The following is a 14,733-nucleotide window of genomic DNA, read 5'->3' as shown; positions in this document are numbered from 1 at the left end:
CCGCTGACGGTTGCAGTCCATCGAGTGTCTGTCTTTAGTAACGCGGATATGACGTCATTGACAGGCGACTGCCAGACACGGTTCGCGGCACTGGTTAAATTGACAATTTTCTCACAATTTACAGATAGTTGGAAACATATGAGATATTGTAAGTACTCAACTGAACAAAATATATAACACTGGCCTTTTGGATGTTTTACTGCAAAAACGTTACAAACTGCATCTTGGTGAAATTGGTGATGTTTTTTACAGTTTTCTGTAATAACAACGAGTGTGTTCACTGGTGCAGGTCACTAACATGAACAAAGACACACAGATGAAATGGTTTAAAGATGGAGTTGAGCTCACACAGGCGCTGCTGGAGCCGACGGGTGTCAGTACGTTAATGGTGCCACAGGTACAACACATGAGCTGTCAGACATGACACAAAATAACTTCATTCAACACCATCAATCTGACACTGTCACACGACACACAGAAAGAGAAAACTCTTGGTGAAGTATAACCAGACGTTTATTTGCCAAGTAAACAAGCCTTTTGATTTAAACAAATCAATTCGTTTTACAGAACAAGTCATGTAAAAGCTTTGAAACCTTCACGTTTCTCATTTTAAACATCTAGATACAGCAAGAGTGATTGTTAAAGTTAGACACGGATGATTTCATAACTTTACCCAAAATACTCCTTCAACACACCAAGAGTAACTTCTGATTCCCTGCTGGAGATTCAGTACATCCTCAAGGCCTCCTAGTTAGGTCCGTTAGTCCAGAATGACATGAGAAATCATCAACCCGTGCTGAATGTGTTTGTGTTGTGAACTGTTCAGGTGACGAGGAAAGAAGCAGGTGTGTACAGAGTTGTTGTGTCAGATGGCAGAGGAGAAGATGAGAGTGTGATGGAGCTGCTGGATGATGGTGAGAATGATGATTTTACACACACACACACACACATTGTGTATTTTGCATTATTAAAAGTTCTGTTCCTTGATTCTGATTGGTTGAGCTGCGTTCAAAGATGCTCCTGCATCTTTGTTGCTCGGCAACCACTCCACTGTAATATGTAATGGTTCACAGGACCAAACATGCACACAACTGTACTTGTCCTGTTCGGTGGAACCGGAGGAGCTCAGCATCTTGCTGTTGCTATGGTTACCTCTTCAGACAGATCCAAGTGTTTGTGTTCTCATTATTGTGGATATTGATATGTTGTTTTAAACACTGTTGAAACACTGGTTAGACGAATTAAATATCAAAAATGATACTAATATGATGTTTTGTTTGTATTTCTCCCAGAATTTGACAGGCTCATGCAGAAGCTGAGTAAACAGTGCGGTACGTCCATGTTAATGTCTTCATAAAGCATCATGTTCACTTGATATCGTCTTTATAAATGATGTCAGCTCTTGTAAACCTCTCCCTCTCTCCCTCTCCCTCTCTCCCTCTCTCTCACTCTCTCTCCCTCTCCCTCTCTCCCACTCTCTCTCCCTCTCTCTCACTCTCTCTCCCTCTCCCTCTCTCTCACTCTCTCTCCCTCTCTCTCACTCTCTCTCCCTCTCCCTCTCTCTCTCTCTCTCTCCCTCTCTCTCTCTCCCACTCTCCCTCCCTCTCACTCTCTCTCTCTCCCTCTCCCTCTCTCTCACTCTCTCTCCGTCTCCCTCTCTCTCACTCTCTCTCCCTCTCCCTCTCTCTCCCTCTCTCTCACTCTCTCTCCCTCTCCCTCTCTCCCACTCTCTCTCCCTCTCTCTCACTCTCTCTCCCTCTCCTCTCTCTCCTCTCCCTCTCTTCTCCTCTCTCTCTTCTCCTCTCTCTCCCTCTCTCTCCTTCTCTCTCTCCCTCTCTCCTCTCGTCTCCTCTCTCTCCCTCCTCTCCCTCTCTCTCTCTCTCTCTCTCTTCTCTCTCCTCTCCCTCCCTCTCTTCTCTCTCTCTCTCTCTCTCTCTCTCCCTCTCTCCTCTCTCCTCCTCTCTTCTCTCTCTCTCTCAATCTCTCATTCTCCTCTTCTCTCTCTCATTCTCTCTTCTCTCTCTCTCCCTCCTCTCTCTCTCTCTTCTTCTGTCTCTCTCTTCTCCTCTCTTTCGTCTCTCTGTGCTCCTCTCTCTCTCTCTCTCTTCTCTCTCTCTCGCTAATTTCTCTCTCTCCTCCATCTCATCTCTCTCTCTCGTCTTCTCTCTAGTCTCCTCTTGCCTCTTCTCCATCTTCACTCTCTCTCTCTCCCTCCACTCTCACTCTCACTCTCTCTCATCTCTCTCCTCCTCTCTCTCTCTCTCTCTCTCTTTTTTCCATCTATGCTCTCTCTCTCTCTCTCTCTCTCTCTCTCTCTCTCTCTCTTGTTCTCGTTGTCGTTCTCTCACACTCGCAGCGCTCTCTGCTGGACCGGTGAGAATTCAGTGCACTGCTCAGGGTTTTAAGCTCTACTGCTCTCTCAAATATTATCTGAGCTACATGAAAACCAGCTGGCACTTCAAGTGAGTCGTGTGCGAAACCTCTTCACTCATTATTCAAATATATACACTGTAAAACTTTGCTGTAATTTCGCAGCAGGTTTGCCAGTGATTTACTGTAGATTTAATGTACAATTTAATGTACATTAATGTACAAAATGTATCATAATTTACGAGAATAATGCTTAGGAAGAATGTTGCTGTGCTAATGTCAGTCTCTTCTTGCTCATTTTGAATCTCAAAAGTCAAAGTGTTTTAATTTTGATTAAAGTAATGGAAAACAGTACTAATTGTAAAGTATATTAAGTAGTAATTAAATCTACAGTAAGTTACTGGCAAACCTGCTGCAAAAACTACAGCAAAGTTTTACAGTGTAATTAAACATGTTTTAAATATTTTGTGTGTGCGTTGCATGGGTGTGAAGTTTAAAGTCCCAGTGAAATAAAAAATCACAATGCCTATTTTATCATGAAATATTGCAGTGTTTATTGTAAATAGTTTATCAATGTGGGTCTTTCTCTTTTTAAAATTTGTGTGTCCTCATAATCTTTAGTTCAAATCTGAAAAAGCACTTCCTTCCTGTAATGACTATCCATCTTAAATGACGTACTGTATGTTAGATGGCTTGGGCGGAGCCTCCGTTAACTCCTCCCCTTTAACTGTCAGTCTGCTGCCCGTTCCATTTCAAAATGCAACGGCTGTTTTTATACATCCAATCAAATCGCAGAGAAAGACGAAAGCCACGCCCACTGTTTTTCTTATTAGAAATTCCATTTCGGTTGGAAATGCGTCAATATACGGAAGTAAAAACGATTGTAACTTCCAGTTCACGGGGACTTTAAGGAGGTTTGGCAAAAAATTCATATACTGAGCAAAGCTTATTGAGTCAAAATTACTTCTGTAGTCAAAAGCAAAATGTTACTAACTGATAAAACTCTACTCGTTGTTTCCTCATTTCCTATGAGTTTCTTGTTTTTGCCTCATAATTTTGTCCAAAAAATACCAAAACGAGTTTGGTGTTTTCTCCATTTTTTATCGTACATAGTCATACCCCTCAAACCTGAGGTAGCATCAAAAGCAAATATTGTTCAGATATGTTCTCTGGACATCACGTTTGCCCTCTAATCATTTGTGAATGTTTTATTCCTTCAAAAAAAATGTACAAGAAACATTTTAAAACTTAACACTTGAGATCTATCAACACTATTGTGCGGTTATGATTTCTTTTTGTGCAACTGTCAGTTAGTTCAGCTGTACTAAAGACTTTTGTTCTTTTATTCATCTTTTGCACACTTTTGATCTGTTTGTCTGCGACAGAGAGAAGAGAATTGACCAGCAGGAACGGACGAGTACCGGCAGCAGTATGCAGAAGGTTTGGATTGAGATGTTTAACCCCACTGAACATGATAAAGGCAAGTACACGCTGGAGATGTTTGATGGTCAGGAGACACACAGTCGATCTATGGATCTGTCAGGACAAGGTGAGCAACAGAAAATGAATTTGCCTGAAATCAAGCGTCACATGTGATTTTGACATCTTTCTTCTCCTGTAGCTTTTGCAGATGCTTTGTTGGAACATCAGAGACTGAAGTAAGTAAAATCCTTTAACCTGCATCGATCTATAAAGAGTGTTTAATCCATACATGAAGTTTCCAAATTCCGTATTGTGCTCCACATTATATCTGCTGTATCCCACAATGCAGTGCTCTTGACTTGACCTTCCATTTCTAATGTGGCTGCTGATTTTAAAAGGGGCCTGTATTCTTTTTCACATTTACAGCTTTATTCCGTCCATTTTTTGCTGTTTAATCATAAGTTTGAGTATAAAAATATCTGCAAATGCTCAATGTCCACCAAGAGTTATTGTAGGTTTTGTTTTTGTAGTTTTATTATTACTTTGAAGTATAGTGAATAAGTTCACAAGTTTAATACGTCATTGCCTTTTTGAATTGTTGTACTCTTAGTATCTGTATTTATTGGACCATGAGTCTGGAAATAAAGTTGATGATATACTTTTAATTTAATTAAAAATTGAACGTATACTAATTTAGTAACATTTATTTCAGTTAGTTTAGGTTTTATTTATTTCAAATTAATACATTTAATGTCTAAAACTTAGTTTATTGCTAAAGCCGATCATTTTTTAGTCACTTTAGATAAAAGCATAGCTAGATGAATATAAATGTAATTATTTTTCAAATAGGTTTCTTAAAAATATATAGATTTTTAATTATTTTTGATTATCAGAAATGTTTTAATAGTTTTAGGTTTAGTTTAACTAAGAGGTGCTGCAAAAATGTGAAATATGTGAAAAAATAATGTGTTTTTAGTACACCCCAAAAACAAGGAGAACCTTTTTTTACACCTCAACTTTACATTTGACACAAAAATGTGTTTCAAGTATAAGATAAAAGTAGTTATAAACTATAATCCGCTAATGCAAATAAACATTCAAAGTGATTTTATGCATATTGTATATTTTATGTATTTTATAAATATTCATATTTACTGAAATGACATAACTTAAAATATCGGAATGTTTGATCTGTAAATGCGTCGGATCATTGAGGTTCATCTGATAATATTGTATTTGTTTATTTATTTTCTCACAGGCAGGTGGAGTTTGCTGAGAAAAGTGAGTATTTGTCTCAGAAAAGGTTTCAGTTATGCGTTCAATAAGGCAAACTTCAGACTTCATCGTAATGTTTCTTCTGACAGATCGAGCCAGAGTCACGAAGGGTCTTCCTGATGTCGTGGCTATAATGGAAGATAAGGTAAATGTAATCTTATTGTTATAAGACCTGTGGAATTGGTCTGGGTCAGTCTGACGCAGGTTGTGTTTCTCTGTGTAGTCTCTGTGTTTGACGTGTTTTGCTGATGGAGATCCAGCACCAGAGATGTTCTGGCTGAAGAATGATCGAGAGCTCACCTCCAGTGGTCAATACAGCATCACATATGACAACAAGTCCTCCACGCTCACCATAAACCACGTCACCATGGACGACTCAGGCAACTACAGCATCTTCGTGCGAAATAAGTTCGGATCGCAGGCGGTTCTTGTGACGGTCAGTGTGTATAAACACGGTGAAAAGCCTCGAGCAGATGCAGTGGAGATGTAAACAGAGACACAATTTCATTGGGAGTCACAGCAAAAAAAAAGTTGAATTAAGAAAATCAAGAAAATGACCATGGCCACTTTAAAACAGAGGATTCGCCTTTTTAACTCAATGCAAATTTCATTCGTTAATACAGTGGGATTTTTTGCATCTATGGTCTAAATATATAACAAATGCCCCCAAGAGTCATTTCCAGCACTTTCTACAGGCCATGAAACTAAATTTGAAATCTCTATGACAGTGTCATTTTTTAGCATTACATCTATCTCATGTGTTGCTTTAAGAGTCTGTATTAACAGTATTGATATAAAACACAATGTCATAGGCATCTGTTTCGCTGACTGACAGAAGACATTGGAGAGTTCATTTCTGGTGTGTTTGGTTTGTTTATTTGATGTGTGGTTTGTTGTCATTTTACACATTCAAGTGCCATTGAAAACTGTTTCTTTATTTTCATTCATGTCACTTAATTTTATTTCAATGTTAATCAAAAAAACCTTAAACAAATAAAATGGTTCAGCAAACTTTGAGTGTGAAGATCATATTCATCTGCACGCTTCCAGTTACTGTACAGTATAGAATATATAAGTGCACTACTGTGTATATAACTTCAGTACAATATAAAATCTATAAGTGCAGTATAGTGTATTTAACTACAGTACCGTATGGAATCTATAAGTACAATTTAGTATAGAATATGTAACTGACGTGCAGTATAATATGTACAACTACGTACAGTATGGAATATATAAGTACAGTATAGAGTATATAACTACAGAACCATATAAAATCAGTCAAGTGTATTTAACTACAGTACCGTATAGAATCTTTAAGTACAATTTAGTATAGAATATGTAACTGATGTGCAGTATAATATGTACAAATACTGTGTGCTATACAGTACAGTATGGAATATTTAAGTATTAGTATAGTGTGTATAACTTCAGTACAATATAAAATCTATAAGTGCAGTATGGTGTACTTAACTACAGTACTGTATAGAAGTACAATTTATTGTAGAATATGTAACTGAAGTGCAGCATAATATGTACAACTACTGGGTGCCTGCAGTATATGTAAGTACAGTATAGTGTATATCACTGCAGTATGTTGTATAATACATAAGTACCATATAGTGTATACAGTATAACTACAGTACAATATAGAATCTATAAGTACAGTATAGTGTAGAATATATATAACTTAAGTGCTCCATAGTATATACAACTACTGTGTGCTATATAGAACTGCAGTACAGTCTAGATTATATAAGTACAATATAGTGTAGAATATATATCGAAAGTGAAGCATAGTATTTACAACTACTGCATGCTTTACAGTACAGTATGGAATATATAACTACTGTATAATGAATAAATGCAGTACAGTGTCATGAATATATAACTGCAGTAAAGTACAGAATAAATCTATAACAACATTAGTGTTTATTGATAGCACAGTGATTTTTAAGTGTATGCCCATGAGATTTCATAATAATCACACTGAGGTCTGTTTCACGTTTATTGTGCAACCAGAGGAGATAGAAAGCAAACAGTCCACAGTGTCGTTCACCTGTTATATGTTTAAACAGCCTAGCTTCATTTCATCGGGTTCTTTTCGAAGATTCAAAATGTAAAAGATTAAATGAAATGATTAGAATGATTAGATGATTCTAAATGATTAGAATCCATGTTGTATGTTCTGAATACATTTACATTTAGTCATTTAGCAGACGCTTTTATCCAAAGCGACTTACAAAGTAGTGGAAAAACAGTATAAGACATTTGTGCAACAAAAGTACAACAATAACTGTAAACTGTAAAATCTGTTAAATGTAACACAGATTTAGGGTGGACCTGCAAAAACACTTCTCCGTGTATTTAAATAACATTATCACAAATGATAAGCGTGTTATTTTTTGTAAGATTCCTTGAAACATGTATTAGTTTCTTTCTTCTGCAGAGCACAAAGATATTTTAAAGAATGTTGACAACAAAACAACACTGAACCTCATTGACTTCCACTGTATGAACACAAAACCACTGAGGCATTTCTCAAAATATCTTCCTTTTGCATTTCACTAAAGACAGAGTCACATACAGATTTACAAATACATGATATCTATTATGAGATGAGTATTTGCTGGCGCTATGTCTTCAAATGAATGATCTTCTGCGGATGGACGATGTCAGACGGTGATGTAAGTGAACTCTGGGTTGTTCAAACAGTGGGAAAGTGTCAATCATTAATCTGACGAATGAGCGAGCGCCATCTCTCTTACATGTATAAGTAGCGGGGTGGATGAACATCATCTTCACATTGCCTTTAGTTTCTCACAGCTGTCTGAAGCTTTAGCCGAGAGGTTTGATCACAGCAGACATGGCCTTCAGCGGAACATGGCAGGTGTACGCTCAGGAGAATTATGAAGAGTTCCTCAGAGCCATCTGTGAGTTCTTACATTCACACCCTCTACTCTTAAAACATGAAATATCGTTTCATTTCAAATCTCTTTGAACTTTATATAAGCCATGAATGAAGGTCGCTCAATATGTGTGTGTTTCTCATCTCACAGCACTGCCAGAAGACGTCATTAAACTGGCCAAAGATGTCAAACCGGTGACAGAAATCCAACAAAATGGCAACGACTTTACAATCACATCCAAGACACCTGGAAAATCCGTCACTAACTCCTTCACCGTCGGCAAAGAAGCTGAAATCAACACCATGGACGGCAAGAAGCTGAAGGTGAAATAAATCCGTTTCAGACAGGACAAGAGATGTTCTAGTTGTACAGGGCTATAAATATTATATTTAAGTATGACCCATTACATTTTCATGATAAACATCTTTCCCCGTAGAATCTAGTAAGTACATAATGACATAAACCTCGTCCGGTCAAATGACTCTCATGAATTTCACTTTTTACAGTTAATGAAGTGGATTTCAGTGTGAATTGAATCGTGTTCAATCATTCTTGTGAAGAAATAGCACAGTTTCTGACCTAAAGCATTCTGTCCACATCTGAAGAAAGTGAAGGACTTAAATGATTTAATATTACATTTTTAATAGTTTCTCTGTGCTTTTTATACATCAATGGTACAGTGTTTGCTTTCGAGGAGAGGTCTGTCTGTCTCTCCATGGCTTCAGACTCATGTTTCCCTCTTTCTGGTTCAGTGCATTGTCAAATTGGATGGTGGAAAGCTGGTGTGTGACACAGATCGATTCTCTCACATCCAGGAGATCAAGGGAGGAGAGATGATTGAGGTTTGTGCTCAACACTTCAGTTGACGTGACAACCACAATCTCAGAGTCGCAGCATGCCAACTAACGCGCATTCTCATAGAGAGACCGGGGCTAGTTGTCACACTGAGAAGTTCTCACAAGAGCTGTTTTCTATTGTGAATATACAGATTGGGGGCAATAGTCTCATTTAAAAGTATGTGTTTTCAGCAGCAGTGGTTTAGTGCAGTACGGTCAAGTTTAAACCAACCTGTTGAAATGTTCACCGGAGTAAAACGTGTGACAACTAGCCCCAGTCTCCTTTCTGCATACCCATCATCTAGACTCAGACGGAGAGTTTTCTCTGTGTGACAGATTTGTTTTGTCTTGATTTGATTTGTTTTTGATGTGTTTTCAGACGCTGACAGTAAGTGGAACCACCATGATCAGAAAGAGTAAAAAGATTTAAGGCGTCAAGCTGTCAGAAGACAAACGTTTCATTATGAATTTACTGGCTATTTAAAATAAAGCTCCGATTTATCAACGTCCTGTGTGTTTTTGTTAATTGTGTCATTCACGGTGTTAAATAAAGCAGAATATTACAAGTGCTTTCAATAACAACACTGCTTCATAACAAACAAACTTATTATTATAAAGTCCTAAGAATTGTAAAATTGTGTTAAAACCTTTCAAATATGCTGCTTATGAATATAAAATTTTAGCATAAAAATTATAACCTCATTTATCATAATCATTAAAAACTGTAAACATACTAAATACATAACATGCATAACAAAAAATCATTATAGTCTTAAAAAATAATGAAAAAATAAATATAGAAAAACGTTAATATTATTGCCCGTTATATTATAGTTATTATAAAATAATCAAGACAATAATGACATCAAAATATCATATTAAAATCGCTTGAATGTGTTTCACGAAAGTCTGGTGACGTCACCCCGGCTGTTCATGCGTGCGCATGCGCTTGTCGGTGGCGCGCTTTTCTCCGGCGTGTTCGGGACGTGAGCACACTGAACTGAGGTGAACTGCGGCCTGCGCGCGCTAAGTGAGTGTTCGTGTGAAAACAGAACGCGGGGAGACGCACAGTTTCATCATGGCGAGATACATGAGACCTCCAAACACCTCACTGTTCATCAGAAACATCTCTGACGAGAGCAGGTTAGTGTTTACTACTGAGGGCATATCATACACTGCGCGCTTGCGCGCGAGAGCCTCATAAAATACAGCTCGCGCGCGCTCGCATGTGCTGCGGTAAACTCTCTGTAAAAATACACATGCTGTGTTTACTGTAGTATTTAAGGTAAATTTCGATATGCATGTTGAATCGATGAATTGCAACTCTCGTGACGTTTCTCACAACAGCTCGGTTTATGCTAATCGCTAAAGCTAACATAAGAGGAGAGGTTAAAGCCCTGATAAGCGTGTTGTTTACTGTGTTCATTTGACTTTATAAACAGATTTTGTTTACAGGATTAAATGTGTTCTGGTTTGAGAGTTTTGTACTGTTCGGGTTTAAATTGTGAACGTTTTTTTACATTCATGACTTTGAAATGAGGGAGCTGAAATTATTATATTCAAATATTATTCTTTTGAATACCAATTACATGGAAATTAAAATATAGATACAAATGTTAGTGTAGTTTTCACAAATATGTTATTCTGTATAAATCACTTCGGAAACACACGTGTTGTGTACGATACAAGTGTATCGTACACAACACGTGTGTTTACTAAGTTACACATTTTTATCCACATGTAAAAATACGTTAGTACACTTTAGTATTTACTAATTATATTAGAAGTAAGTAGTATACTTAAATACTTACTGCCATATGGTTCAAAAACATAATAGTCTGTAGGAATTTTACTACATTTCCGATTTAAAGTCGGCATGAAATTAAAAATGATCATTCTAATTGTTTTACACAGTGGTGAAGTATTTATCATAAATTATGTATCCCTGCACATCGTTATTTCTTTTAAATTCATTTGTACTTGTAATCTTTAATCAAACACGTTAAGCTCCTCCCCCTCTTTAAACGACCTCTCTTTAGTTCTGGTCATGAGGAATGGTGCGAGGCGGGGCTGTAATGACTGACAGATTGCGAACTGACCTTCAAATCTTTCACCTTTTAATGATCCAATCAGTTGTCGTTGGATGAAATCAAATCCGTTCATGCTACGTTTTTTTTCTCATTTCAGAGGTCGTTTTACTTGGGTATACGTCACGGTACGAAAAAAAGACAAGCGCTACTTCCGCTTCATGCCGACTTTAAGCCTTGGTCGATTTTTATTACAATATCAATCATTTCAATGTCTAAAATTAATGTGCTAAACTGATTCTATAGCGTGTCTCTTTCTTGAACACGATATTAGTTTGTGATGGTATTTGACACATTTTCTCATTGCTAAACAGCTTTTTTCTTTGATTTTCTCCATATGCATTTAAAATGATTCACATGTGAGCCTGGAACCGATCTAACCAGCCCACAGTATTTAAAACCAATGGTTGAAGAACCGTTGCTTTAATAAATTCTAAAAGAGCTCAAAGCATTCTGGGAGAGGAGATCTCAAATCAATGTACTGTCATTTCATGGTGCTTTAGGCCAGAGGATTTGCGTCGTGAGTTTGGTCGTTACGGACCTATAGTAGATGTCTACATTCCTGTTGACTTCTATTCACGACGACCAAGAGGATTTGCATACGTACAATATCCTTTGTGTAAAGAAAAGAAAACAGTGTAAACCTATACAGGAACAGTTTACTGGCCCTCATGTGGTCCCAAACCTGCATGACGTAAGCAGAACCAGTAGAACCTAAAGCGATTTCTTTGATGCTTTCATTGTATTGGTAAAAGAACGTCACTCAGGTTTGAAACGACGGTGACGGTGAGTAAATGATGGTGCAGGACGCGGCCGTGAATGTCAGATGTTTGGTGATCATTGTGGCCGTTGTCTCCTAACCGATATTTCCTCTGTTGTTGTCTCAGAAAATGTAAAGACATACAGTTCTGGAGACCCTCCCTACAGAGAATATTTGAAAGGGCCGATGTAGAGTAGATTCAAGACAAAGTGAAAAGGAGAAAGAAAGAATAAAGAGAAAGTTAAAGCTTGAAGATTCAAAGGGGACCAAAATTGGAGTCAAGGCCTCGGTCTGACCAAAGAGAGGAAAAGACTAAAGGTTATTGGCACACAACATCCCCAAGTCCTTCTCGGAGGCGGTTAAAGAGAATAAAGGTCAAGCTCAAGGTCAAAGGTCAAGCATGTTAAAGGTAACAAGTTTTAACGTTGTATCCTACCATTACAAGAGCACATGATTTCTTGACGTAATCAAAGGCAGTTTTTCAATCCCTGACTTCTGTACGCCCCTGTCCGACTAAACCCTATAGATGTCTTACTTTTGGACTTTTGTTCTAGTTTTTCTTTCCAAGCTACCTCATCATTTCATATGTAATTTTCCCTCTTGCCGATCATCACGGTAGCCCCAAAAGTGTTCTTTTCAAGTCATTTATAAAGGTTTGTGTTTTATTTCGTTTTATCATTTTTTTCGAGAAGTCAGTGTCTCTTTAAAAAGCAAAGCCTTAACAGTCGAGCAGGTTCGAGGATGTGCGAGACGCAGAAGACGCCCAGCATAACCTGGATAGAAAGTGGGTCTGCGGACGGCAGATCGAGATTCAGTTTGCTCAAGGAGACCGAAAGAGTATGACATGATTTCCCGATCATAAATGTTCTTGTGTGTGTTTGAATCTTTTGTATTCATGCAGTTTGTTGTAATCGCTGCAGCTCCCGGTCAGATGAAAACGAAAGAGGATCACTCTCCTCGTGACTCGCGATACGACGACGACGACAGAGACAGCCGCCTCAGACGATCACGCAGCCGCAGTTACGGCAGGAGAAGATCTCGCAGTCCGTCTTATGATCGACGTGGACGCAGGTCAGGAAGCCCCAGAGAGTGAGTACTGATATTGCTTTTTCACTTGGACAGAAAATGAATATTCAAAAATGCAAAATGAATATTAAATTTGTTAAATAAAATAAATCTGTAGTTCTCTTAGTCTTCAATCTTCATTGTCTTAATCTTAAATCTTTAGATTTTCTTTTTGACTTTTGCTTAATTTATTTACTTTTATTGGGGTGTAAGTGGTAAAGAACTTTTCACTTCTTGTACATGAAGTTTGTGATTTTAATGGTTCTTTCAATGTTTGTCTTGAATTACATCTACAGTAACTGTTCATCTTTAAATCATCTTCAAGTTTCTCACTGCAGATGTTTTGTGTTGTTCTTCAGAGATTCACCAAATAATGTCAGTTAATGGTAATAAAGACAGATTACACAACAAGAAGGAAACTGCGACTATCTCAGAAAATATTAGACCTATTTTTGTTGTATTGATGGTTTGCGTGTTTTTTTAACAGCTCTCGGGCTGGCAGACATCGCAGGAGCAGAAGTCGAGATAATGACAGGTAAAGTTAACTTGGCACATCAAATATTTTTGACCAAACACTGAATCAGGTTTTTTCAGTCCTGCTTGATTTGAAATATTACGTCATGTATTGTTTAATCTTCATTCTTTTTAAAAAAGTTTATTTAAAAGCACAAGCTGGACAAGAGCATTACAGATGTAGGGTGTAACGGAAAAAATACATGCCATGCAAAACCGAGGAGTTATAATTTTGACATGTGAAATTGGTCCTTAACTATAAAAATGCAAATGTTTGTGCATATGAACTCGTATGAAGGGGAAATGGTAACGCACAGTGATGGAGTCATTTTTCTTGCCTTCAATCAGGCACAGGTCACGTGATCACAGCCGTCGGCACCATCGCTCAGCATCACACTCTCCTTCCCAGGATGCCAAGTACAAGTCCAAGAGCCGCAGAACAGGATCCCATTCCAAAAGCCCCAGCCCCCCCACAGAAGACGTGCACTCGTCCGCCACCCACCCCGAGGAGGAGAACCGTGGGCGTTCTGTCTCTCGCTCCGCCTCACGTTCACGCTCCAGATCGTGGGCCGGGCGAAAGTCTGGAGGCCGTTAATGCATCTGAATATCACGTTCTGCTTTTATATACTGTATCATGTGCAGCTCGTCTCAGTGTGTGTGTTTACTGAACCCGTCATGCAGCTCATCTGTTTGTTTTTTGGATTTAGATTTTCACAAGTTGTTCTTTAGTCTCACATTTAAAACGATTGATGCAACTTGCAAGAACATGAAAGGTTTATATTTTCAAAGACAGTTTTAGGTATAAACTTGTTCCCTTCTCACTTTGATCCAATATAAAGATGTTTTTTTATTTTTGTAGGTCGAGTAAACAGATGCATCAGCAACAGATTTTTTTCGCTGTTTGTCTTTTGATTTTGGTTTTAAAGATTTATTTGGCGTTTGCTCTGAAAGACCAGTGTCACTCTTTGTCTCCTGAAAGGTTACGATGTATTTGATACTTTGTCATACTGTTGGCATTAGCATCTGTTTATTGTAATATTTTGTCATTGAAAATTAAACATGAGTCTGAGTGATCACGTGTTCTTATGTCTGATTTCTGAATTTGTTAATCTTGTGGTCTGTAAATGTGACGTATCTGTTGCAAGCTTAACATTGACTGTTTGGAATATTACATGATGCATCTGCATGCGGTGAAGTGCTGATGTTTTTATTCTCTGTCGAGAAGTTTAGCTGATCAATCAAACAAATGCTTTTTCACAAATTTGAAATCAAATCAAACCCTTAAATCATGTTAATGAGACTTTATTGCAGTATATATCATTTAAATCTTTGCTTATATATAACAAGATATGATAAGTTTAATTAATGAGGAGAGGGAGAGAGAGGGGCACAGGATGCTATAGACTCTCACAATAGCCACTTTAAGAGAAAAGATCTTGCATGCAGTCTCGTGCTCCGTTAATAAGAAAACTCTATGCCTTTAAGCGCTTGTTTTT

At 37.9% G+C, this 14,733-nt stretch overlaps 3 protein-coding genes across 4 annotated transcripts in view; all 3 read left to right on the top strand.

Annotated features, from left to right (window-relative positions):
• myom3 (myomesin 3) overlaps positions 1-6,070 on the top strand; it is a 43,120-nt gene extending 37,050 nt beyond the window's left edge. For both annotated transcript variants that reach the window (XM_057340952.1, XM_057340951.1), the window contains exons 29-37: positions 290-397; positions 827-914; positions 1,293-1,331; positions 2,357-2,462; positions 3,756-3,919; positions 3,992-4,028; positions 5,051-5,073; positions 5,157-5,212; positions 5,291-6,070. In XM_057340952.1, coding sequence (XP_057196935.1) covers positions 290-397; positions 827-914; positions 1,293-1,331; positions 2,357-2,462; positions 3,756-3,919; positions 3,992-4,028; positions 5,051-5,073; positions 5,157-5,212; positions 5,291-5,557 — 888 coding nt within the window. In that variant the 3' untranslated portion in view covers positions 5,558-6,070. The remainder of the gene's footprint in view (positions 1-289; positions 398-826; positions 915-1,292; positions 1,332-2,356; positions 2,463-3,755; positions 3,920-3,991; positions 4,029-5,050; positions 5,074-5,156; positions 5,213-5,290) is intronic.
• A 1,256-nt stretch (positions 6,071-7,326) lies between these two features.
• On the top strand, positions 7,327-9,242 carry fabp10a (fatty acid binding protein 10a, liver basic). The gene is made up of 4 exons (XM_057340529.1): positions 7,327-8,000; positions 8,127-8,299; positions 8,729-8,818; positions 9,192-9,242. Exons 1-4 carry the CDS (start codon positions 7,934-7,936, stop codon positions 9,240-9,242), a joined length of 381 nt encoding a protein of 126 aa, XP_057196512.1. The 5' UTR covers positions 7,327-7,933.
• A 523-nt stretch (positions 9,243-9,765) lies between these two features.
• srsf10a (serine and arginine rich splicing factor 10a) lies at positions 9,766-14,310 on the top strand. The gene is made up of 6 exons (XM_057340997.1): positions 9,766-9,955; positions 11,403-11,507; positions 12,393-12,496; positions 12,580-12,748; positions 13,212-13,259; positions 13,586-14,310. The coding sequence occupies exons 1-6, from the start codon at positions 9,891-9,893 to the stop codon at positions 13,830-13,832; spliced, it is 738 nt and encodes a 245-aa protein (XP_057196980.1). The 5' UTR covers positions 9,766-9,890; the 3' UTR covers positions 13,833-14,310.
• The last annotated feature ends 423 nt before the right edge of the window (positions 14,311-14,733 follow it).

The sequence above is a fragment of the Triplophysa rosa genome, linkage group LG8 (assembly GCF_024868665.1).
Source record: "Triplophysa rosa linkage group LG8, Trosa_1v2, whole genome shotgun sequence".
NCBI lineage: Eukaryota > Metazoa > Chordata > Actinopteri > Cypriniformes > Nemacheilidae > Triplophysa > Triplophysa rosa.
This window is presented reverse-complemented; position numbering and strand designations above follow the sequence as displayed.

Excerpts from the sequence above, each read along its gene's own strand:
- fabp10a (XM_057340529.1), top strand. The coding sequence starts at position 7,934 with ATGGCCTTCAGCGGAACATGGCAGGTGTACGCTCAGGAGAATTATGAA. Across the intron at positions 8,001-8,126 it reads AGAGTTCCTCAGAGCCATCT|CACTGCCAGAAGACGTCATT; the intron begins GTGAGTTCTTAC and ends CTCATCTCACAG. Across the intron at positions 8,819-9,191 it reads AGGGAGGAGAGATGATTGAG|ACGCTGACAGTAAGTGGAAC; the intron begins GTTTGTGCTCAA and ends ATGTGTTTTCAG.
- srsf10a (XM_057340997.1), top strand. The coding sequence starts at position 9,891 with ATGGCGAGATACATGAGACCTCCAAACACCTCACTGTTCATCAGAAAC. Across the intron at positions 9,956-11,402 it reads AACATCTCTGACGAGAGCAG|GCCAGAGGATTTGCGTCGTG; the intron begins GTTAGTGTTTAC and ends ATGGTGCTTTAG. Across the intron at positions 13,260-13,585 it reads AGAAGTCGAGATAATGACAG|GCACAGGTCACGTGATCACA; the intron begins GTAAAGTTAACT and ends GCCTTCAATCAG.